At 35.5% G+C, this 24,849-nt stretch overlaps 2 protein-coding genes across 2 annotated transcripts; both read right to left on the reverse strand.

Moving 5' to 3' along the window:
- Positions 1-3,491: 3,491 nt before the first annotated feature.
- Positions 3,492-4,657, reverse strand: LOC105163580 (transcriptional regulator SUPERMAN). Its single transcript, XM_011081991.3, has 2 exons — positions 4,478-4,657; positions 3,492-4,355 (listed from the first exon to the last, which is right to left on the reverse strand). Exon 2 carries the CDS (start codon positions 4,225-4,227, stop codon positions 3,610-3,612), a length of 618 nt encoding a protein of 205 aa, XP_011080293.1. The 5' UTR covers positions 4,228-4,355; positions 4,478-4,657; the 3' UTR covers positions 3,492-3,609.
- A 3,447-nt stretch (positions 4,658-8,104) lies between these two features.
- Positions 8,105-24,748, reverse strand: LOC105163579 (myosin-11). Its single transcript, XM_088881893.1, has 38 exons — positions 24,614-24,748; positions 23,750-23,893; positions 23,473-23,618; positions 23,214-23,370; positions 22,153-22,211; positions 21,892-22,051; positions 21,635-21,784; positions 21,419-21,555; positions 21,192-21,338; positions 20,986-21,087; positions 20,841-20,898; positions 20,661-20,762; positions 19,638-19,675; positions 19,432-19,558; positions 19,159-19,341; positions 18,898-19,029; positions 18,692-18,801; positions 18,545-18,605; positions 18,041-18,218; positions 17,709-17,914; positions 17,511-17,630; positions 17,129-17,227; positions 16,722-16,943; positions 16,495-16,634; positions 15,536-15,650; positions 15,403-15,432; positions 15,071-15,322; positions 14,829-14,984; positions 14,413-14,610; positions 12,485-12,628; positions 10,470-10,540; positions 10,283-10,382; positions 10,156-10,212; positions 9,651-9,707; positions 9,481-9,561; positions 9,225-9,307; positions 8,911-9,114; positions 8,105-8,499 (listed from the first exon to the last, which is right to left on the reverse strand). The coding sequence occupies exons 1-37, from the start codon at positions 24,746-24,748 to the stop codon at positions 8,991-8,993; spliced, it is 4,581 nt and encodes a 1,526-aa protein (XP_088738019.1). The 3' UTR covers positions 8,105-8,499; positions 8,911-8,990.
- Positions 24,749-24,849: the final 101 nt, after the last annotated feature.

Here is a 24,849-nt window from a genome sequence, read left to right on the forward strand (position 1 = left end):
TAATGGTGATAAAAATCAAGTAACTAAAAATAAAGAAATATACTTAAAAACGCCAATCCCCGGCAACGGCGCCAAAATTTGATGAGTGTCGAAGTCACAAAAAATAATTCCTACTACACTTGTGAAAGTGGGAGTAGGGTCGATCCACAGAGATTGGCTTTAAGTTGATTTCTTTGAGAAAATAGAAAATAATAGGGGGAAGGTTGTGATAAATAGAAGTGATCAAAAACTAAATAATTAAAAATACCTGATAGAGATATGAGAGAGAGATTTCCCGGTTAAGGCTAGGATTATGCTTGATTCTCGTGAGTTGATCATTGATGCAAGAATAACACATGTATGGACAAATAAACCAGTTATGGTCGTTGGTACGACCTAACAACCTCACCTTTCCTTACCTTTTCGTTAGCCAAGGTACGACCGTTGGCTAGATCTCTAATTAATAGACAACCTTGGGAACGTCCACAAGATTTAATCTATTAACAGCATTAAGAATTAGAAAGGCCTGATTCTAATCAACAAACTCCTACGAGGACAATTCGTTTAAACTAGATCATGCATTCCCCATAACATAATTAAATACTGTGACATAACTAATCATGCTACGTTGCCACTAAGTATTGAACTAAATAAACAATTACACGGATTTATAAAGTTCAATTAGCTAAGCAAACCTTCTTGATAATGAACAACCGGCCGAATCATTCATAAATCAGATGTTTGTAATTAAAGTACAGAGAATAACATGAATATTTGCTTGACAAGTGTAGAACGCAGATTAGATCTCACAACATAATGGGAATCAAGCAATCACCATACCTTAACCAGGAAATAAGGAATTTAGCCGGACATATTAATGGAAGAACACACTAGAAAGTGGAATTCCTTTAATTCCAGTAGTAAAATAAAATAAAAGAGAAGAGATGAACAGAGAATTCTATAGAGTTCTAAGATAAAAACTGAATTACTTCTAATAAAGAGATCCTCCCTATTTATAATAAAAGTCCCTTACGAATCTAGACGTAATGGGGGGATAGATACGTGATAAACTCTAAAAAGGTAAATAGATTACAAAAGATAAGCTTAAAAGAATCCTTTCTAAATCTAAACACTTGATTCCTTTATCTCTTGGGGATATCATTCGTGCTTATCCTTATCCCGAGTTGACTACTCCATTAAGCGTGGGCGCACTTTGTCAATTTTGCAGAAACGTCCTTGTAATCTTCCTTTTTGCTGAATATGCAATAAAATCACATAATTAGGAATATTTTGGCTTAAAAAAGGAAGATTAAATTGCTATAAAATCATTATAATTGCAGAGTTATCACATATGCTATGCACATGCCGTTTTTGTTAAAATATATTAGCCGACATAATCTAACGAAATGACTAAAAATTTTTCATTAATAAGAATTTTATGATTAATGAAGCGAAAAATATACCGGCTCTAAAATATGGAGGGAAAAATAACAAAGTTACCCAATTTTCGGTTGATAATAATTAAATTTCTAATAGATGGAAAGAGGGTGGATGGGTGTAAGAAAGGTAGTACAAAGAGGTGTAAATGAAATTTAGTGAATGGAAAGGGACATATAATAATGTATATAAATAGATAGAGGAAAGGAAATAGTGACGTATGTTGTTCCTTTATCCCATACCCCTCTCCTCATAACTATGTTGTCTAAATTCTCTTTCACTAAAAACATACCCTCTGCCGACCCCAGGTTTCTCATCTTCCCCAAAAGTACTACTTCTTTTGTCTTCCATTTTTCACCTGTCCTCCCCTCCTCTCACACATCTTCTTGTCCCTCATCTCCCTAATTACCTACCTACCCTCCCCCCACTACCCACTTCATATAATTCTATGATCTATCATCCTCTTACATCTCCAACAAAATTATAATTTTAGTCCCATCAAATTGAGAGTTCAATACTTTTAAATCATTTGTTTTACGAGAAATGATCTCAAAATTGTAAAAACTCAATGCATTTAGTCATTTGTTTTACGAATTTTTAAAATAGCCCTAAAATTGAGATAATTCGATATATTTAGTCCCGTGTTCAAGTTTCTGTCGAAAAATAGACGGCAATGACACGTGCAATATGCGTGTTTGTTAGTTTGGCTGTCGGGTTGGGTGCTCACGCAACTTATGGACACACACGTTGCACGTGTCACGCCATCTCTTTATTTATGAAAACTTGGACAAGGGACTAAATTTGTCGAGTTTTCTCAATTTTAATATCATTTTAAAGTCCCTTAAAGATATGATTAAATGTAACGAGTTTTTTCAATTTTGGAATCAATTTAAAAATCTCGTAACACAGAGACTAAAAGTAATGACCCCTATCTTATAGAATTAAAAGTATAGTTTCACCAAAATCTATATTATAAAGACGTCAGTACATAATATAATAAATTATATTGATATGATGCGAAATGACACAAACATGAGTTTTAATAGACTTTTAACGGATGTTCTTGAACTACATCTATAATGTAGTTATAAGCATATTATGCAAGAAGTTTAAACCTTAATTACTGAGCATACATTTGAAGTAAAAGAAGTGAAGTATACTGGGATTGAAGAGGCCAAAATACCAGTTTCTATAAGGAGAAAGGCCATCATGCCACTGACAACCAGGCATTTGTTGGGAACATGCAAAGGAGCAGGTATCGGAAAATGCAATATCCCTTGTGCACAGACCAAAATAACATTTGCAATAAAAGCTTGACATCTCTAAGGTACTTACAACCTCAGTACTAGGAGTAACAGTTTACTCCTCAATACATGTAATGTATTAATTAGTAGCATGCATCTCACTGAGACAAAAGCAAGAAAATAATCTCAACTGATAGACTTTTTCTTAATTCCTATCCTCTGCACACACACACACATAAATACATATATATCCCTTCTTCTAGTACTGTCTGATCATCATGTTCTTGTGCCTGGCTCTTAATTTGCTGTAAGGAATTTAATGGGCTTTGGAGACTGGCAACTGCTTGAGTTCTTGAATTAGGTTTGATGAATCATGAATTCGGACAATTAATTAATAATGCCAGCTACTCTAATTAATATCACAAATTATATAATAAACCTTATTTCTAGTTTTGATCAAGAATTAAGAGGAAACCCACGTACATATGTTTAATTGAAGGGGGGAATGGATGTGATTTCAATTGCAAATCTTTTTGATCATGTTCACTGTCATCATGATCATCTGTACCATGATTTCAGATTAAATTCCAAAGAAAGCTAGACAAGAACATTAATCACCAAATGGCTGATGATGCAAGAAATGGACACAATCGAATTAATCAAGCTAGGGACATATTGATCAGAAGAATTAATAATGTATATCCGTCACCAAGAAAATAGTACAGAAACAGGATAATCGACGATAATGCGATCCCTGAACTACGAGTTTCTTAATTTCTTTTAATTTGACGTGCTGGGAATTAAAACCTAGAAAACATTGTTGCCGGAGGAACGAAGAAACTTCCGAGTTCATGACTTCAAACTTAGCAAATACATACATGAAATTTAACGATGCAGCAAAAAATATTGAACACAGTACGATATTACATTACGATACAAACATTCTAAGTTAATTACACCCAAGTCTAAGCTCCAAATCCAAATCCTGATCCTTAGTGTCTTGGAGCAAACCCAAGTTCAAATCTAACCTAACAAACTCACTTGCTGTCCAAACCCTTGCATCCCTTCTTCTCGCTAAGCTTGTGACGTCGAGCATTGTCCCTTTGGCCGTCGTCTTTCCCCTTTCTCCTCCACGAAAGGCGGTGATACTGCGCTCGATAACGGCTGGAACCGGCTTTTCTTGGTGCTGCGAAGCTGAAGGGGGTGAGTAATTAGGTAGAAATGAATGACATGAAATACTATTATAAGGTGAAAACTTAGCAACGGAAGGCCTCAACCGTGTCGACGATGACAAAGAAAAACTAGGGTTAGGGTTAGGGTTAGGGTTGGGAATTTGAGAATCCCATGAAGGTGAGAGTCTCATTCTTGCCCTATCTCTCCTATGAACATTCATATGACCACCAAGAGCTTGTGCAGACTTGAACTCCTTCTTACAAAAGCTGCACCTGTAGTTCCTTTGAGGCCATGAAAACCCGTACGTACGATCCTTCTCAAAGCTTAAGGTTGTCCCATCCCATGAATCCCTGATCAACCTCTGATCACAACCACCCCACCTCAATTTCTCCATTTTTCTTCTCAAACAAGAAAAGAGAAGAAGAAGCAACAAATTCAGAGACGGATGATATCCGTCTCCAAAGACCTTTTGTGACAGTGATGCAGAAGCTGATTTCTGCTAAGGCTTTAGAACTGAAAAACCTGCAGTGTTTAGAAGAGAAAGGGAAGCTTTCTATGAGAGGGGCTGATGGATGAGGACTGTAATTATATATGTAAACAGCAGGTGAGAGAAAGCATTAAGAGGAGTAGTAGTCGTAGTTCACCTGCAAAAATGTCTGTTGCCAAAACTGGGGATTGCTTAAACAATGAGTGCAGAAGCTTTAGGGTTCCAGTGGGGTTACTTTTTCCCCAAATATAGCTGAAATCTAGTGGATGTTTAGCACTCTTCACATTATTATGTATGCTTTTCAACCAGCTTTTTGCAACTACAGGGAATTATCATTCTTTGTGTTGCATGTTTTGGCAGATATATATATACATATATTGCACTAACTTTCTTGAAGAATATTAGTATAGAGATTTTCAGTGAATTGACTTCCCAAGGTGCCACACAATTTGTTCTCTTTCTAGCTTAATTTACCTGTGATGTGACCTGCACTGCGATCGATACTCCTTTGTGCGAAATATGATTTGTTTTGACTTTGCATAAAACTTATGATTTTTATTTTGAAAAAGGCGCATCATTGCAAGAGATGAGGCTTTGGAGCAATAAATTACTCAAACTCCTTATCTGCAATCGATGTGGAAAACTTGCATACATCATCAATATAATAAATAAAAATAGATTTTGAAAACAACTGGTGAAACTGATCAATTTTGTCTAACCATTACTGGTTAATTAATTGACTAGTTAACACAATAATAGTAGTAGCGCCTAACTTAATCTATATTCTTCATCTACCAATTATGTTTTAACCCAATTGTTAAAACTAGGTCACAGGATTGATACAAAAGTTATGAGTTTTTGTGTTACCGGATATATGTGAGTATTTTATTTAATTTTATATGAGTTTATTGAAATTTGTTTTATTATTTTTTTATTATATTGATTGGATTATATTGGTGTAATCATAATATTATTGTTTAATTTTTATGAAAATTAATTAAAAAAGAAAGAAAGAAAGAAAGACAGACTTACTAACTTGGAAAATTTTACCATTCTAAATTTCCTAGTGCGGGTCTTGGGTTCGGATAATGTGATAAAATTTCAAAGAGTTTAGTAGGATATTCTTATTCGAATTACTCAAATATAGAATTTGTCGATGGTTGTTTCTTATGGAATTACTTCTCATATCAACTTTGAACTTCGTGAATTATATAAAACAAAAAATTATAAAATTAGTTCTGTGAGTATAGAGTTAGTAAAATTGGTCTGGTAACTTTGGAACTGGTGATTTTTATTCTTTATATTTTAAATTTATTGCAATTTTGATCTTTTGATCGAAAATTAACAAATTCACTAGGGTTTAGGGTTTCGGCATTGAAATGAACTTTATTTACATAGCCAGCATCCTACGTGGATGCTGACATGACAAATAAAGAAGAAATGGAGGGAGGTGGTTGGCGTTTATGAAAACTGATCGAAGGCCATAACGTGGATGGTGTCATTGATGGAACTGATCGCAGGAATGTGTGTGTTGTGGGAAGGCGAACATAGGGGTACTGGTCCGTCAACGAGATGATTGCTGGTGGCGAAAATATGATGGAGAAAAGTCGCGAGGCGATGAAAAAGTAGTGAAAATGAAAACAGAAATAACCAACCGAATAGTGGACAAAAATGGATGGGCTTGGGTGCAAATGATTTGCCGAAGGATGAGGATTCGATTGGTAGTAGTCTCAAATGATGGATAGATCGGATGGCAACAAATTGAGAAGAAAAAGAAAATAAATTTAGGAGGTTTAACAACAGCGAGAGGCAAAAAAAAATGTGGTCTGGGTGTGGTTAAGGCAAGGGATTGGGTTGCTAGAGGCGAGGGCGAGGGTGAGGGCTCGCGGCGATGGGAGACGGGAGAGAGAGGGGACCAGGCAGCGATGAGGGTGGTGCAGGTAGGGGTGTTGGGTGGCCAGAAGGGGGACCAAAGGGGATAGGCGGTGGTGTTGGTTTTTTTTCTTTTTTTCTTATGTCATCATCCTATGAGAATGTTATATGTTTGGAGTCGGAACTCTATGCCCCAATTTTTTCGGATAAAATTTGGCAATTTTTAGTCAGAAGACTAAAATTTTCACTAAATTGAAACTTATAGGATTAAAATTGTCAATCCAATATTTACAAAATTAATTTTGCCACCCCCTATACTTACAGGATTAATTTTGCAATTTCTCCTTTATAAAATGTATACAACAATGACTTCTTGCTTATATCTCTCAGTATTTTATGTTTATTATTTTAGGTAAATTACATTGACACCTCCTGAACTTAAATTTCAAAGAAAACATAATTTTTTGGTGTAATTATACGTAAAATTCATGTAGTTTAAAAAAATGCATTTAGTATCCTGATATTTATTTTCATTTAGCAAATAGATTTAGTCAAAATTTATCGAATTTGTTGATATTTAAAAAAATAAATAAAAATTCATATTTACCCCCATTGATTTATTACAAGTCAAAAAATTCTTTTTTCTGACCAAATTATACTTGTACATTTTCACACATTAATGCATGTGAGGAAATACATCTATACCTTTATAAGGGCAGTTTGGTCAAAGAAAGATTTATTTGATCTGTAATAAATCGATTGGAAGTACATATAAATTTTTATTCTTTTTTGTTTTTACTAATATCAACAAATTAGGTAAATTTTGACTAATTGAGGGATCTATTTTTACTAATTATTAGGCAGAAACAAATGTCAAAGGTCCTATATGTAATTTCTCAAACCACAAGAGGTTTACGTGTAATTACAACAAATCTCAAGAGAGAGCAATATAATTATCACTAATTCTAATTACACAATAAAATAACCCTTGTACTTCCCAAAATTACGAGTACACTGCTGCTTGAGGTTGTAATTATAATTTACATAAACATGTTTTCATGGGAAAAAAAGAATTGCACAAATACCTCTTAACATCAACAAACTCTTAAGGCGTGTACATGTAATTCACAAATGGCATAGAGTGTTTCGCATAATTAGACTTAAGATCTAAAAATAACAATATAATTTACTCTATTATTTTTTTCAAAAAAGAATAAACATTTACTAGAGTATAGAATTGAACAATTAACGGATAATTATCTCAACAGGAAAAATTACAATTTACATCCCAGAACTTACCCTTTATGCAATTTTGATTCCATTATTTTAGCACCCACCAAATTTAATCCCATGAGTTACAGGAACTTACAATTTTAGTCCCAACCATAGATTTCATTACATAATTACGGAACACAAATCATGTGCACCCTCCATTAAATCTTAACATAATTTGACTAAAGTTGCTAAGGTTTGTGACTTATGAGATTAAATATGATGAATGCTAAAACAATGAAACTAAAATCGCAAAGAGAATAAATTGTGAGACGTAAAATTGCAATTTTCCCTATCTTAACAATAAGATCAAGAATATATATATATGTGTGTGTGTGTGTGTGTGTGTAGTTTTAATGAAACAAAAATGAAATACAACTACTAGTTGGTGCATTAACTGAAGAGGATCTTATATGGTGTACTACAGGGTAAAAAATATAACTGCTGAGCTATTTAACACCAACAGTTTGAAGGGCAATGTACATGGCCCCCTAAGTTGTTACATTTTAAGGAAAGAAACAATTAATAGAGCTGTTTTTGAGCAATGAAAGCCATCATATATCTTGTCAACAATTCATATCATAAAAAGGTAAACAACAGTGAAGCATTATGGAACCTGACATTCAAGTACAGCATCAAATCAATGAAGATCAATATTTTTCTTGCAATAAGGGCCTATGTTTATTACACAAGAATTATCAAAACAAATAAAAAAAAAAAAAGGTGTATTATTCATTTACATTTGTTATGAATGTCTGTGACTAATCAACTACAAACTCCTCAAAAGGGTGAACTTCTATACTACACAAAATTTCATTCCTAAGCTCTATCTTCTCACCTCGTTAAGACAATCTGCTTTCTAACACCTCCGATGATCAACCTATGACGCATGACCGGGAGCATTCATTCAGATCAACTCCCGTCTCCTAGCTAACATAACGGTTCAACCGTGTACATGTTTTTCTCCTTCGAACCAAATGCATAAATGTATTAACACATTCCAGTTTCCAGCCAGCAACAAGCATATTGGAAGTTCTGTGGCCATGAGCACACGCAAATCAGAGATTTCTGGTTACACCACACACAATATTTGTGTTTTGTAAACTGATTGGAAATCTGAAAAGTGGCCACTGCCCCAAAAACTACACCAGACCAAATTCCAGAGCTTAAAACTACACACAGCTATTACTGAAACATGTCCCAATTATTGCAGCAAATGTAAAGCCGTTATCACTATTTCTCGTTCTCCTATGCCTGTGATCTTGTGAGTGGAGGGGAGGAGTGTTGTAAATATGTCTTTATCATACAACCAGCATTCACATACCATAAAGAAAATTAAATGTACATCTTTCTTGAAATGATCAGTTTCTTAAAGAATGTAATGTCAGATTGGCTACAGGGTCTTGTATGAGAGAACGCATCCCTTGAGAATTATAGTTCACTTACCACATACGATTCAGGCATGTCCTCAAAAATGAGGATGTTTCGGCTGAGATTCAGACAGAAAAAAGATTAACTACGATCAGTTAGTTTGTGGCAGGCAGTAAAAAGCTGAAGCCCGAATTTTCGCGAATGAGCGGCGGTGGTTCAATGTCTGAAATATCAAAACGATCCATCGATTTGGAGAGATCATCGACTGAAAATGGTATGCTGCAACATACAAAGATTAAGAACAAATAAAGAGAGATTTGAGAAGAAATGGCGAAACCAATATAAATTAATAGCAGCCTTAAAGTGGATGGATAATGTTCATTTTCAACCTTGAATCATCATCCAGCAGGAATGAACTACTAACAGCATTGTTTGAATCCTCAGTCATCAACACCCTCATGTTGGATATTACCTGTGAATAAAAATGTCAGTAAAAGCCTCTCAACCAATTTATATGATCATTTAAAAACATGAGGCTGAAGGCATATGAACCATATGTTATTCTTTAGCTGCTCTATGTTTGAAATGCATCAGCAGTTGAGTCAACAACTGAAAGCAGAGATAAGACAACTAACAAGGACTTACATCTTGGGATAAGCTATGCGTGCCGTATTTGTCATCCCAGTACATTGTACTGATTCTATAAAGCTGTTGAATGCTGAGGACCTGTAAAGGACAGAAAAACTCATCAGCATAAAGAAACGCAGATTTAACATGCCAGTTTCTTAAGAAAATCATATTTACGGACTACTTACAGGACACAGATCATGACTTATTTCATCCAGGGTCTTCTTTGGCTTCTGATGTATAACCTGTTACAGCAAACCAAAAGTTTTGATACAATTAAATTTTGATTCATTTTGTATTTCTAAAATCACAAACAAGGGCTTTCGTGGTTGGCGCCAAGACATAAGAATTATAAGGATTAAAGTATAAAAAACAAATCCCTTAAAGTAAGATGATTTCCAATAATCTCATCCAACTATAATGGCATTTCTGAGTTTAGGTGGTGCATAACTCATGTGCTTCCTCATAAACTTTTCCCCATCTTTTATTTTTTCTGATATATGTTGAAGCAATTTCCCTCTTGATTTACTTTTCCGTCATTACACATTCAGGCTTCAGTCTTTCCATGGTGTATGTACCATTTAAGCATAACATAGGGAACACACTTTTCCATATAACTTGAATTTTCTACAATGATTACCACAAGCATGGGAAGAATCCTCCATGTAAAGAAAAGATAAGTCAGGAAAATACCAGGAACCCAATAGCCTGTCTGATATGCTTGAGCTCATCCCAAGCTGTACCTGCGTACTGGAATATGTAGCAAATTTAGCAGGATAATAAAAAGCAAGCCATACATATCTTTCCTAAACTTAAGTACCTCATCAGTTGCCTTGTAACACCAGTGCTCTAGTTCAGCCAATCCAGCTTTGACATATTCACCGTTACTAAATGAACAGCATTCTCGTCTTAGTAAAAGACTGCACCAAGGAAATATTAGTCCAAGGCCTAGTGACAAGACTTAGCAGTATATACAATTAAGTTAACAAAGTAATGTACTGCTACACCTGTTGAATAACTGGACGTTGATGAATGAAAACAATTGAGTGAACACTTTCCGAACTAAAAACGGAGGTACCTGAGATGGATCCCAATAAAATTTGTCAAATGTCCGAATGGATAATGATAGACACTCATTATAATCGGTACCTTGAAAACAACATCTTGGTAACCCTATAAACTATAGGAAAGGATGAAAACTTCATGCAGACCAGATTTGAAAAAACAAAAGCTAACTGTAAAGGAAACCTTAAGCGCATCAGATGCCATTCAACAGCCCAAAACCATCTTCAATGATTCTGTATCAACTTATATGAATTATCTGTTATGTTATCCTGGGTATCATCAGAAAAGAATCTACATTTCCAGGATTTCCAGAATAGAACTCTGCACCAGAGTCTATTCTTTATCCTAAGTCATATTACTACATGGTAAGCAATTGATACGGTTAATAAGAATTCAAAATCCTACTAGGTTAGGATTAGAGTTGTCTATATAAAAGTTGTTTAAGATAAAATTCCGAATCTTTGTGCTGATGCCATGGAGTTGGAATGCATTCTCTACTGTATAATAATATCAGATGCTAAAATAGTCGCTAGTTGTTTCCATCTAAACCTTCTAGCTTTAATCCTTTACCCATCTCTTATCTATATGGTCCATTTTTTGGGTGCCCTACCGGCAGCAACCTTTTCTTAATGACACTATTTTGTCTATTCTTCTCGAAGATTTTTTCCCAAGTTAGATTTTAAAATGGCTTCTCCCAGTTGCCAAACAATTGAAAAAGTATCTCTATAAATCCGAAACCATTAACCACCTAATCCATGTTTTCTTCTGAATCTTATACAGGGAAAAATGTTTTCCGCCTCTAGACTATTTTTATGTTCTAAACCTTCGCCGAAGTCAAAATCCTCGAGCAAAAGAAGAGCCCCAACTTCATCTGGCAAAACTCAAGAGGGCCAAGAAAACCATAATAATCCAAGTTGATGGACCCCTTCAAGTAGAATAAATGATTTAATTTTATCCTCAAATCTTTGGGGGTAAAGGCTATATCAGGGGTGGTTCCAACCATAGGTTGGTAAATTTTAAGCCACCTCAAATCAGCATAAGGTGGAGTTTCAAGGACCTCAAAACCTGATTACAGAATTTTTTTTTCACTGCTGCATGGAATAGTTTATCAGCAATGGAGATGCAAGAAACGACCGAAGCATCTATGAAATTTCAATTGATAATGATTTTCAATGTATTCCTTTAAAACAAGAAAAATAAAGGACCAACAGCAATACTTTCACAACATAAGTGTTCAAAGTATTGATACATGATATCAGGGAGTAAGTAACCCTTGGTCAGTAAATATGCACAATCGATGATGAGATTGAATATGGCATTACCCATTTATGTAACCTAGTTCCCACTGCCGATGATCCTAGATAGCACAGAACCCTTCACAGACTTCCTTTTACAGATAAAGAATAACAAGTGATCTGTGTGAAGTTAACCAGTTTAAAGCTATAACAGAATATGACTGGAGAAATTTGTATAAAAGTTTATGAGAAGAAAAGTACTAATGACCATTAAAGAAAATTGGTGGGCGGTAGACTAGCAGTAAATGTCAAATTCCTACATATGAGTTAGGAGATTGACATCTCCTGTGTCTAGGTCACTCTTCAACCCAGTTGTTGTACAGAAGAGTTTAGGATTTTAGTTAATAGATAACATGATAAATAAAAAGATACGGCTTTCATCCTGGGACCTAGGCTTGGATTGTAAGTTTATCATGGAAGGAAAGTGGGTATGGGGGGAAATCATCAGTATGGTGAACATAAGTATATGCATTGCATAGATGCACAGAGGTAACATGAAAGTCATTCCCAAAACAAAAATTCCTAACACTGAAAAGGAATACATCTTTTCAACTGATTAATGAAAGGTCATGCCATCATATATGAGCAACACGTCGGTAACGATTAAGTCATAGTTCCACAGCTATAGCAGGCAAAAATGTGTGCAACAAAATTGCGCTTACATGGTTCGTTTTAAGTACGTTGAGAAAATTCCCAAGGCTCTTTACAATTCCTTGCCAGTGAGAAATTAAAATCTCCTGGGCAGCAGACTTTTCTTGAGTGCGGGCTGCTCCTTTAATTAAGTTTGCTCGCGATATTCTTGGAGCCTACATCAATAAAACCACATAAAAGGTAAAGTGATAGATGAAACTGAATCTCACAGCCTCATCTGGCTTCCAGGAAAAATAAGACAAAAAAAAGGAATAAATACAATTTACCCCCCTTGAACTCTCTAGTATTTGCCTTCACCTTAATGAATTAATAAGTGTGAAATTTTCCCCCTAAATAAGTGGTTGATGAGTGGAAATAGGCTGTTGCCTATTAGTAATCATCATCAATTTAATTGTCTCCTCATAAAGTTTGTGACAAATTGCTCTGTATACCCTTCGTAGGTCTTTTATTTAAATTCAAAATTAGCTTTTACCGAAAGAAAATAGTTTACACAAGTTAAAAGATGACCAAAGTCTGATACTTTATTGAAAGAAGAGAAATTTGAGGTAATTAATAAATGGAACAAGATAGATATCTTTAAGTTTCCTCCCAAGGATTTTGTCAGAAAATCATTAAAAGACCTAAGAAATGAAAATATTTTTTTCCAGTGGCAAAATCAATGCTTCCAAGGACATAAGTTCATGCCTTTTCAAAATAATAAAATGATATAAGTTTACCAAACTAGTTTATGATATAAAGATGTACAAAAGGGCCTATTACATAACAAATCAAAACAAAACAATTTCTATCTTTAATGATGTAAGTAATTATTTAATATCAGAGTGCATATCTTACATTTTTAGTTTATTATATTATATAAAAATCAGTCAACGCATGCATATATCTATAATTTTCATTATTATAAAATGGATATATTACGATAGGGTAACTTGACATTTATATCTTTTGCTTTTAAGAACAATATGCTCGTAAAAACTAAAACATTAAATACTCATCATTTTACTAAAAGGTTCATTAATATTTATTATATCAGTTTACATACATATTCTAGGGATAAGTTCTTTAAGGATAGATTTATGACAATTCCTTCATTTGCTATCGAGAATGTCATTTTGGTAATTAACAAAAAATCTCAAAAAAAGATTGCAATCCAAAATCTTTTTAGTTCTAAAGAAATTATTGTAACTTAATTGATTGGAAGGTTATAAGATACAGGTGGCTGTTAATTGAATCAATTGGAACATGGAAAAAAAATTGTTCAAAAACTATTTTTCCATGGAGCATCTTTATATACTTCTTCAAGAAGCTCCAAATAAATTTTAGTAAATTTGCAAATATTAGTTGAAAAAATGAATGCATAAAAATCCAAACATTTAAGGCCATGAAGAACCTAAAAAGTCTTTTGAATATGAAGCCAAAAGAATAAAGGAAAACCATTTAGTTCTCACCTTTCAATTTAATTTTTTTTTGTAAGTGCAAATGAGTCCTTGGACAGATGGACAAGATGATGTCAGCAATTTGTATAAATTATAAAAGCAACCACATTTTAAAATATAAAGATGATTTTTTTATAAAAATAAATACTTGATAAATAAATTCTTACAATGTGAAGTTGAAGTTGGGTGGAGAAACTGTCGGGATGTATATATAATACTACGAGGTAGTTTCATCTGAAAGCAACTCAAAATAAAAGGAGGTGTGCCCGTCTATACAAAAGGAGACTAATGGGAGTTGAAGACCAGTGGGGCAAATGTCAAGTTTATTATCTCGGGGTTTTATGTGACCTGTCTTATTGAACAAAGGGGTTTATGTGACCTTTTAGAAAATTGAAGTGAGCAAACTGTATGTAACCCTAATATATATCCTGGCAATCTGTATTTAACCCTAATATATGCTGAATTTCTTCAATAATTTGATTATATAAGTTGAATCCACTTACCTGGATGCATAGTCCGAGCAGTGGAGAAATCTCTTTTTTCAAATTATCTCGGATCATGCCATAAATTTTCTCCACATAAGCAGTCAGCTGTTGTTTGAACAGTAATGCAGGGTACTTGGCATCTACTTGGCGTATGGTACCAGCCGAATCATCACTAAGTAAAGAAAGATTAACGCCTTGAGGGGTACCTCGGAAACTCTAGGGGAACAGAGGCATTTTAACAATTAGAAAATGCTTATAGACTGCAAACTAATTTGGCATCTACTTGGCGTATGGTACCCGCCGAATCATCATTAAGTAAAGAAAGATTAACGCCTTGAGGGGTACCTCGGAAACTCTAGGGGAAAAGAGGCATTTTAACAATTAGAAAATGCTTATAGACTAAAAATTAAGTATCATAATGACATATCTGTTACCTGTGTCATTCTCCCAAATAGAGTGGCTGATGGAGATCGCCGATGTTGTGGGGCGGCTCCAGCAGCTCCTCCAGCTTTCAGTGTGCGCTGCAGCAGCAACAATAAAGTCGATGCATTGGACAGCCAATAGGCCAATATATCATTGTTGTCCTGGGTCTTCAGTTCAAAGGTACATTAAAGTTATATAGTGATAAATAAAATAGAATATCACAAAACATGCCAATTAGATCCAGTTTTCCTACCTCAATGGCTGTGCCAATAGTTTGTATTATCCTGTCAAAAATGCTTGTCCTATCGACCTCAAATGAATGCCATTGCCTAAGACATTTGTAGATAATGCAGGCAGCAACGGGCCTGCCTCTGGAGAAGCCCAAGTGCTGAGCAATACAACGGATAAGCAAATCTTGATACTCTTGTTGCTTCTCGTTGAGTGACTTTTGAGGCCTATCATCCAGCTCTGATTCTCTTGAGTTCATTGAAACACTATGCAAATCCTTTTACATTTGTAACAAGATATTAACATTCTAGACTGTTTCCATAACAGACAAATGGTATTCAGAGTATATTGACTTACTACAGTAGTTTTAATTGTGCTTTCAGCTCTCTGACAAATTTCACAAAATCAAAAAGAAGAAACAAAATTATATATTAGTGCTAAATTCTATATGAGCAGAAATATTAATAAAGCAGTTTGTTTTTAGATTCACCTGCATAATTGACCTTGAACTTCTTGATAGCAATTTATTGTTCTGTGCCATGGCCAACGCCTGTTGGCGAAGAACTTTGTTTTCTGATTCTACGTTAGTCATCTTCTCTTCAAGCCTATCAAGGGGACAAGTTTTACATCAACTGTACCAATTGAAATATCACAAGAAATGCCACAAACCATTCCATGTTTAGAAACGAGTGGGTGAAGGAAAAGAGAAATACAATATAAAACTAAAGAAAAAAAATGCAAAGCCGGTGGACATGAATGCGGTTGGTAATTGAAAGAACTTAGAGATTCAGCTCTGATGTTCTTCATGGTGTCAAATGCATCACACATGTTATGGTTGATGATGCATCATTCTCCCAAGCAGAAAACAGAACATAGTTAGAAGAGATTAACAAAGTAGAAACATTTCTTGAAAAAACTAGGTGGAAAAAGAAATACAGCAATAAGTTTAGACAACACATGGCATCAAATTATTTCCCTACTTGGAGTTAATATTTGAACACTGCAGGAATATAAATAAGTTTTCTTGTTTTAACTTATCTTAATGATTTTCCCCCTAAATGATGAATTTTTTGAAGGAAAATCCTATAATACTTCCTGGAGCCAGAGCAAGATAAAATAATTAATCATTGATCCTATATCAGGATCAAATAATTATGCTCCAGCTTCTATGTAATACTCTATCATCGTAAATGATACAGACTTCTTATTGAACCAAAGTTTCTACTTTAGTCCTTCTAGTCCCCCAGTTTACATCAAGATGATCAAACAACATTAAAAGACCTTCAATGTCTCAAGTTAACTGTGTAATCCCTCTTAGTTCTAGCTCAATAATAAATTCAAGGAGAAATAGTCTACTTAAGCAACCTAAAATATACATGTTTAAATTTGCATTATGGAAGTTTTCCAGGGCAAAATGATGAAAGGAACAATTTATAATAATCGTTGTACCTGGTCAAAGATTCCTGAAGTTGCTGGACTCTTCTTTCAGCTTCTTCTAACTTCTGACTCTTTCCCTCACTTGATTCCAGGGCTTCGGCAAATTTTCTTTCAGAATCCTCAGCTCGTTGTTTCTCGGATTGCAATAAATCCTGCGAATCATAATATGATAACGAAGATGGATTTAGTGAGACTAGGAAGGTTTGTATGGGAGTAATATCACATTCCACCAGCATTACCTTAAACTTTTCTACTTCTGCAGTAAGAGCATCAACTTTTTCTGTATCCTCAACAGGAACAGGGGTTTCTTTGACAATTGACGTGGCTTCTTCAATTGCTTTCTGAGCAGCCTCACGTTCTTTAAGAAGTAGTGCATTTGTTTCATCCAATTTGCTTTGCATAGATTCCAAGGACTGCTGCAACTTTGTAATATCCTGGGCCTTTGCCTCTTCCAAGTCACTCTGGGCACAAAAATTTCTCAATGTAATAAAAGCCAAGAGCATTAAATAGCACAAGCGCCTAATATTGAATCTTTCATCATTGATTATGTTTTGACAATCAACTTATGATATATGCATATATGTATATATCTCGACAAACTTCTATCTCTATGCATATGATATGCATTCTCAAGAAGTGAACTTACCCTCCGACGTTTTTCTAACTGTAAACGCAGTGTAAGGTCTTCCACCTGCTTTTCAAGCTTATCTTTCGCTTCTTTGAGAGCACCAGTTTCTCTTGCAGCCTGCAGATATTTAACATGTCTATCAGAAGTGTGCAGGTAAAAATGGAAGAATCAGAGACAACGATTTCCTTGGCATGGAAACTAGCATTCCAGGCTCTTGAGTAAAGATGGTAAATTGGAACATAATCTGCATCCCTAATCTAATCATATGCAATAAATGAGATACATTAGCTAATGAGAAGACATCTTAGCTCTTCAGATGACATTGGATTGTAAACTTAGGCTAGTGACAATAGATTCATAAGAAATATACGTCCAATAGTGTAAGAATAGCAAAGCCTACCATTTTCAGTTTCCGAAGCTCTTTTCTAGCAACCCTTCCCCTCCATCTGCATTGGGTCCAAATTGATGCCCATACGAGTTTCTTGTAGTATGAAAAACCTCTATGACCACGCCAGCAAGCCTAAGAATATTATTTCCAAATTATAAACAGAACACCAATTGATCTAAAAAAATTTGCCAATTGAAAGACTTATACTACCTGTATGATAGTTGCTGCTTTGGTTTGTTTCCTATATCTAAACTGAACATGGGCAGCCATCGCTCGCATCCCTGTTTGGAGTACCACAACTGAGTATTTGAGTTGAGAGTAGTTCTTCCTGGCCAAGTACCCTCTCAAATTCGTCTGGATTTTAAGAGAAGCTGCCTCCCTTTTCAAATTATCGAATAGTTTGCAAGCAAGCCTTCCTGAGAGCAACAACAAAGGAAAAATGAGCTAAAAAGTTCCACCGAGACATTAACAATATAAAGTATTAAACAGGTTGTCTACAGTATGTAGGTAAAGATTTGAGAGGTCAAAAGGTTGATACGAACCTCTACATGCAGATTGCATGCAAATTGCTGCCTTCTGCAGAGCAAGGAAGTGCTTGCGAGCAATATGTGTTCTAACCTTCCTTTGTATTGTCTTTGCTGCATTACTAAGTTTTAGCGCTCGGCGGGCATCCAACTCAGCCATCTGACCAGCTCTCAGGAAGACCTTCGTTTTTCCTGACTAAAATCACAATGCACATTGGATATAGCCAATCTTGATGTAAATAAAGCACACCATAAAACTTAAGAGAGATAGAGTTATATATATATATATATATATAGAGAGAGAGAGAGAGAGAAAAGAAATATACGAAAAGAATCTCAAATGAAAATAGCAAAGGCAAAAGCAAGAGAGCATTAAACAAACATTAGGGGATATTGATAACAAAATCATAAGCAAGAGAAGCCCATTGGCATTGAGTACTACCTTAATCATTTCAGATTGTTATGCTAAAAACTCAACGAGTTAACATTCTCATCAGAAGCAAGACAAAATATTCAGATTACCTGAGCCCCAGCAAGCCCCATCTTCTCCAAAATCTTTTGGCAGGCAGCTTTTTCGTCATTGCTTAACGTTATAAGGGAAACAAAAGTGTCAGTTCAGCAAATTATTAGCCTACAAATGACATAATGTCAAACACAAACTGTACTTACTTTCCTTCCAAGACCTCTGGAGCAAGAAGACCAAACCGATGAAGGAATTCATAAAATGTCTTACGGGTAGGGTAACCGGCACAACTGATTCTAATTGCCTCTAAAACACCCTGTAATAGAGTAAAGGACAACAAAAAACTTGACTGTTAATTTGACAAATTATTTACTAAGGAATAATCTGTTAACAAGGAGTTATCTATACTCACACCACAACGTAGTTGCTGCATGATATTGACATTCTCAAAAATAGCAGGCTTGAGAAGATTATTCGGCTTCACACATCGAATATAATGAGGTTCTGTAGAATTCAGCGTATCCATCAATTGTTGGAGTTGTACCTGAACCATTTAATCAAGCATCAGCTCTTGACCTTCTTATGAATGACCTCAAAAGCTCAATCACCGGAACCTCTTTAATTATTGCTCAAAGGGATTGAGTGTGTGCGGAACCGTAAGGGAAAGTAATACCTTAAAGCGAGAACCTATTGATGAAAACTTAGAAGACTTATTTGAAGATTTGGTTGTCTCTTCAGGGACTGGAGGAAATAGTCCTGATACAAATGAGCATTTGGAAGCACTTAGCAGATCTTGATGTTCAGGAACAACATAATCTTTGTTTTTATCCAAAAACTGATCGGATTGGTACAGAACCTGGAGCATACAAAATAGAATTGCATGGTCATTTTAATTCAACTCAAGTTGCAGATAATTAGCCTTGCAACAAAGTACAATCCAGGTTACCTCTCCAGCATAATGAGCAATAGTAAAATCTGTGCGGGACAATTTTGGTTTTATGAAACGCTTGTGGGATTTAAAGGTCTGATAAAGCTTTTGTGAAAATGTTTCATGTGTCGATTTCGGGAACATGCTGGAAACAAGAAACAGAAAGATGTCATGGATGACTATAAGTATAAACCAACTACCCTTTGCAAAATGTAAAACCCTACCAGGCCTCATCAAGAAGAGCAATGATTCCTCCAGGTTTCTGCAAAGCCACAAAGCATTTCTATGAAAATACTGCTCCAACATGCAGCATCAGTAACAAAAAAGAAAGAAAGTGATAATTCAGGCATCAGAACCCAAAAAAAAGTATAAATTAGTATTTAATATGCTGTCGAGCTTGATGCGGCAGAATGTTGCCAGTTTCTGAATTTCAAGGAATAGGAGGATTCATCTTAATATTAACTTATACATGTAGATATATGCATAGAACTCAATAGTCTAGAAGAGGAAAAGGAACAACCAATAAAATAAAACTATCCCCGGTAACGACTAGATCAACAAGGTATAGCTTCAAGAGAAACTCCTATTGAAGTTCACTATGAATCTTTAGGTACTCATTATGAGATTTATGGATACTATCCAATAGTAAGGAAGTATAGAAAAAAAGTTTCTGTTTATATACATTCGAACCGCTGTTGTCATATTTCTCTTTATCGAGAATCGAAGTAGCCATACAGCGGTTTTCTTAGGCCTGTTCATATAGTACCTAACTAGGCTAATGAATTCCACAATACCAGTAGGAATTCAGACCTCCATTTCAATTAGGCCCCTAGTTCCAGAAATTCTCTGATGTATATGACCTCCCAGTGGTACAAAGTCAACCTCTTCCATGGAAGCAACCTCTTCTCTAGAAGCAGGTAGTGACATAACCTTTTAAAAAATTTGTTCACGGGGCACAATTATGTATCAGTAGAAAAATCTCCATGTGTGGTGTGATAAGGAATCCTAGAAAAGACCGATTGAGACTCCCTCCATTGTCCCACGAAGATCTCTATGTATGTCTCTTCTTTAAGCCAAATGAGACTTGGCGATGGTTAACAGGTTCTCCTAGCAATGTTAGACTAAGAATTCCAGATCACTAATCATTTTTATAAGCATTTGACAGTCTACACAAGTCTTTTGCTATAAACCAGTTTCTAGTGGCTTGTGCATCATAAAGCATACAGTTTGAAATTATATTGAGCAACCTTTTCAATAAGATCAAGGACATCTTGGTTATCAACAAATTCTATGTAGCTCCAGTCAATCTCTTCTCTTGTGTATTCCTCCTGCTCCATCTTGAAAACATGCTGAAAAAAGAATATGTAGAATTTCAGTATTGGGTTTCAACATGGAGCTATAATTTCTGCAAATACAACATTATGTACCTGATTAAAATGTTGCTGTAGCTTTTCATTGGTAAAGTTAATGCAGAACTGTTCAAAACTAATCGAATGAAATTATGAGTTAGTTCAGACACCAATAAAGTGCCTATACAACATTACCTTGCCAGTGTTATCAAGCAATACTTACCTATTACTTTTAAAACTTTCAAAACCATATATATCGAGAACACCAATTAGACATTTTGAATTTGGATCTTGCCCAATCGAGACATTTATTTTGTCAACTAACCTGCATAATTTTCAAAACCTTGCATCAGATTGACTATACCAGTGGAACAAATCATAACCAGATATGGAGGAAAGTCAAAGCTACCAAAAACACTAGCAGCATACCAGTCAAACAAGCGAGAATATACCGTCTTAGCTAATCCATCCCGACTGACTAGTGCACCATCAGGATCAAGACTTCTCTTAATAACTTCTTCTGGGGTGACCATCACACGCTTCAGTAATGCATCTTCTAGTGCAACAGGATCACACCTAATGAAAAGCAAATTTCAAATTAGAAAGTAACATGCTGCTAAGGGATATATTACTTCAAAATAGGCCTCCAAGCATACATGAGAAGCTCTGCTACAGTCTTAAGATGGAATTTTGATTGGTCATTCTTGAGAACTGATGAATCAATTTCCTTGCCCTTCGCAAATTCAATGTTACCAATATGGAGAATAGATGCCACTACTCTGAAAATTGCATCCTGAAGAGTGAAAGAGATTGTAAGCACCTGCAGAACGAGTGCATATGGCACCACAAAGATACAAGTCTTAAAATTGTACCTGCTCTTTCTGACTTATTCCGACAACATCCATGGCCCTTCGTGTAGCCAAATAATCATGAGCATCACTCACACCAACAAGTTCATAACAATTAGACTGATTGAGGTAGTGAAATGTTTTTGGATTTCCAAGCTTATACTTCTCAACTTCCTGATCAGATGTAAAAAGTATTTAGAAGAATATGGTGAAGATAAAGATGATGAATATTGATCTGCAAAATAAGACAGGTAAAGAGAGCTAGAATAGAAGTAGTTGACCTCCTGTGGTGCTGCACAAAGAAGGTAAAAACAGTGATAATTGCGTTCAGGATCTGAAACTTGGCAGACACGAGATCTCTCAAGAAGATATGTTCTGATGGCTGCCCCTGATATTCTTCCTTGCTTATCAAACTGAATTTCAACAAATTTACCAAAGCGACTGCAACATCATAAAAAATTAGCAAATTGGACTGCAGACAGCTATTTAAACCTTTAACACAATCAGCTTCATTGAACTAGATGACGGCTCCAACATCTCACCTTGAATTGTTATTTCTGACAGTTTTTGCATTTCCAAATGCCTCAAGTACTGGATTTGACTGCATTGAACCAAGAGAAGTTCAGATGTATCGGAGATAAAGGCAAAATATTCATGAGAACCACATCAGATCAAGAACGTATCTACTAAAGAACCAAACTTCAAACTCCTACCATGCTTTTATAAAATTTCACGATATAGGCCCTTCTATAAAGTCATATCAGCAGTAGGAAACCTACCAAAAAATTGAGTGCTGATATGAGGAAGGCCATTTCATAAATTTATTAAGCTTCATCTGTAGATTCTATAGCATATCAACAGTATTGATGGGGAAAACCCCAATTTTTAGCCGAAATACCAAAAACACCCTTAATGAAGGGTATTTCTGTCATTCGCCAATACCAGGATCCGCGCCTTAAAGGAAACGGGTCAGATGGACCCATTTTATAGCTGAAGACCCGACTTAATGAGAACCGCCAGATTGAGGGCGCCCATCAATCTAATGGTGACACGTGGCCCTAGCAACAGTATCCACATGCGCCTATAAATACCCCGACGCATTACTTAGTGAGGTAACTCTTATCTTTATATTTTCGAGCTACTATCTCCAATTCGCACATTTTTACCTCGAGCAAGTCTAACTTGAGCGTCGAAGGGTCGTAGTCGGGGACGAGCCCGACGAGTGTTCATGTTTTTATCCTCAGGACTCAACTACTGAATCTTGGGAGAGTACGTGGCCGTGATCGATCATACCAGTCGAGGTCGCTTGTTTCGAGCAAGATCAAGTATATTCCCAGAAAGAGAACAAGCACACTATTTGATGCAGTATTTTAAAATTGAATCTTACATCAGGATGTTAACTTGGTAATGCATCTTGAGCACTTTGTTTTCTTTGGTCAGTCTAAAGTAATGGTCCAACATTTTTTTTTCTATGTACTGTTAGTTTTACATCATGAAATCATTAATACTGAAACTGGACTAGAGCAGATCTGAATACTTGGCTAATGACAAACACATATAGAAATTAAACCATAAAACTGTACATCAAATGATATATTTTTACCTCAAGAACTTGTTGTTCTACCGTGCGCCCTTCAGTTCCTTTACGGCCACCCAAATAGGCAAGGTATCGCATAAGCATCTTCGTAGTTTCTGTCTTACCGGCACCACTTTCTCCACTTACCAGTATCGAGTTACTTTTTCCCTCATTAATCATTGCCCTAATTCATCTTATAAGAATCAGACATGATTCAAATTATCTGCTCTGAGACACTCATGCAGGAAAAGAGAGAGAGAGAGAGAGAGAGAGATTTGTCTATCACCTGTAAGCCATATCTGCAATAGCAAATACATGAGGACTCAGTTCTCCAAATGGTGCACCCTTGTATTGCTCCATCATGTGTGTATCATACAAGTGAGGAAGCCTTTGAAATGGATTGATGGCGATAAGAATCCCTCCAGTATAAGTCTGCCATAATGTCCGATTAGAATATTCTGTTTTGATTTAATCCACCCACGGTCCCAAGAAATTCATTGCTTTCTTGCCAGGAGGAATATAGATCAAGGATGATCTTGAACTGAATGTTATATTTATCTTACATATATTTCGTTGAGCTGGTATCTTGTTGCCAAGTTCTGCAAGACTCCAGGTTCATGCAAATAAGATAGCTTGGTCATGTCATCAACTCCACCAGCAGGTGCATCCTCATCTTTGGGATATATGCTCTTTAGTTTAGCAACAACCTGACAAGTTAAAAGGAAAAGAAAAATAATTTAACAATGACCACTATCACTAAGTTGCTAAAAACTTGAACTCCTATACCATTTACGTTGACTGCTTGATGATACAAAGCATTGATGGCATATAAGAAGAGAAGAACCTTTGGTTTACTTAACAGTGGAAAATACAGCATACTGATGATTAATTTCAATTTTTCCTTCTTATTTGGATACAAATAAAACTGCTGAGGCAGTTAAAAATGTCTTTACCTAATTCGGATGAGAGTCGTTCCCATGGTCAATAGCATGTTTCCAAGTTGGTAGTCCAAAATATTGCACGGATAAAAGCAAACAAAAGAACATATGCTCAACCCATGAATAATTATTTATGTCTTAGCAACCAAACAAAAGAATTGTAATCTGAAAAGGAAATAAGTTAAAAATTTGGACATTTTGCTGTTCCTGAAGTAATGTCCCAAGAAATGGTTGAAGAAGGACAATAAAGTTATTCTTCAAATATGTTTCAAACATACTAATTTGTTCTCTGCAAGCAATGATCTCCCCCATTCAAGACTTCTATAGATGATACGACGGAAAAATATCAAGCCTTTTGCATGAAAAGCTTTTTTTTTCTTTTGTCCCGGGCTCATACCAGGACATATAAGCATACAACTCCATTGATACAGGAGAGAAAAGGTGTTCATTTGTGTAAGCAAGTTGTTGGGTCAGCAAGTGCTACATTACCTTCTTCCCGTTAGATGTTTGCACCTCAACTTCATCTCCCTTTATTTTTGTCACTTCCCCTTCAACCCAAGCAATATCTGGGTCCTCAACCCAAACATGGGAACCTACAATGATATTCACTGGGGTACCCTGCATGTGAAATTTATGAGATCTTTAACTAAGTGTATTCCTTTTTGGAAGAAGTGTTTATGCACGTAAAGTACTTTGCTTCACATGTGCTCAATAGGAAATTGAAT

Source organism: Sesamum indicum, linkage group LG6 (assembly GCF_026168435.1).
Source record: "Sesamum indicum cultivar Baizhima isolate 11 linkage group LG6, ASM2616843v1, whole genome shotgun sequence".
NCBI classification, from domain to species: Eukaryota; Viridiplantae; Streptophyta; class Magnoliopsida; order Lamiales; family Pedaliaceae; genus Sesamum; species Sesamum indicum.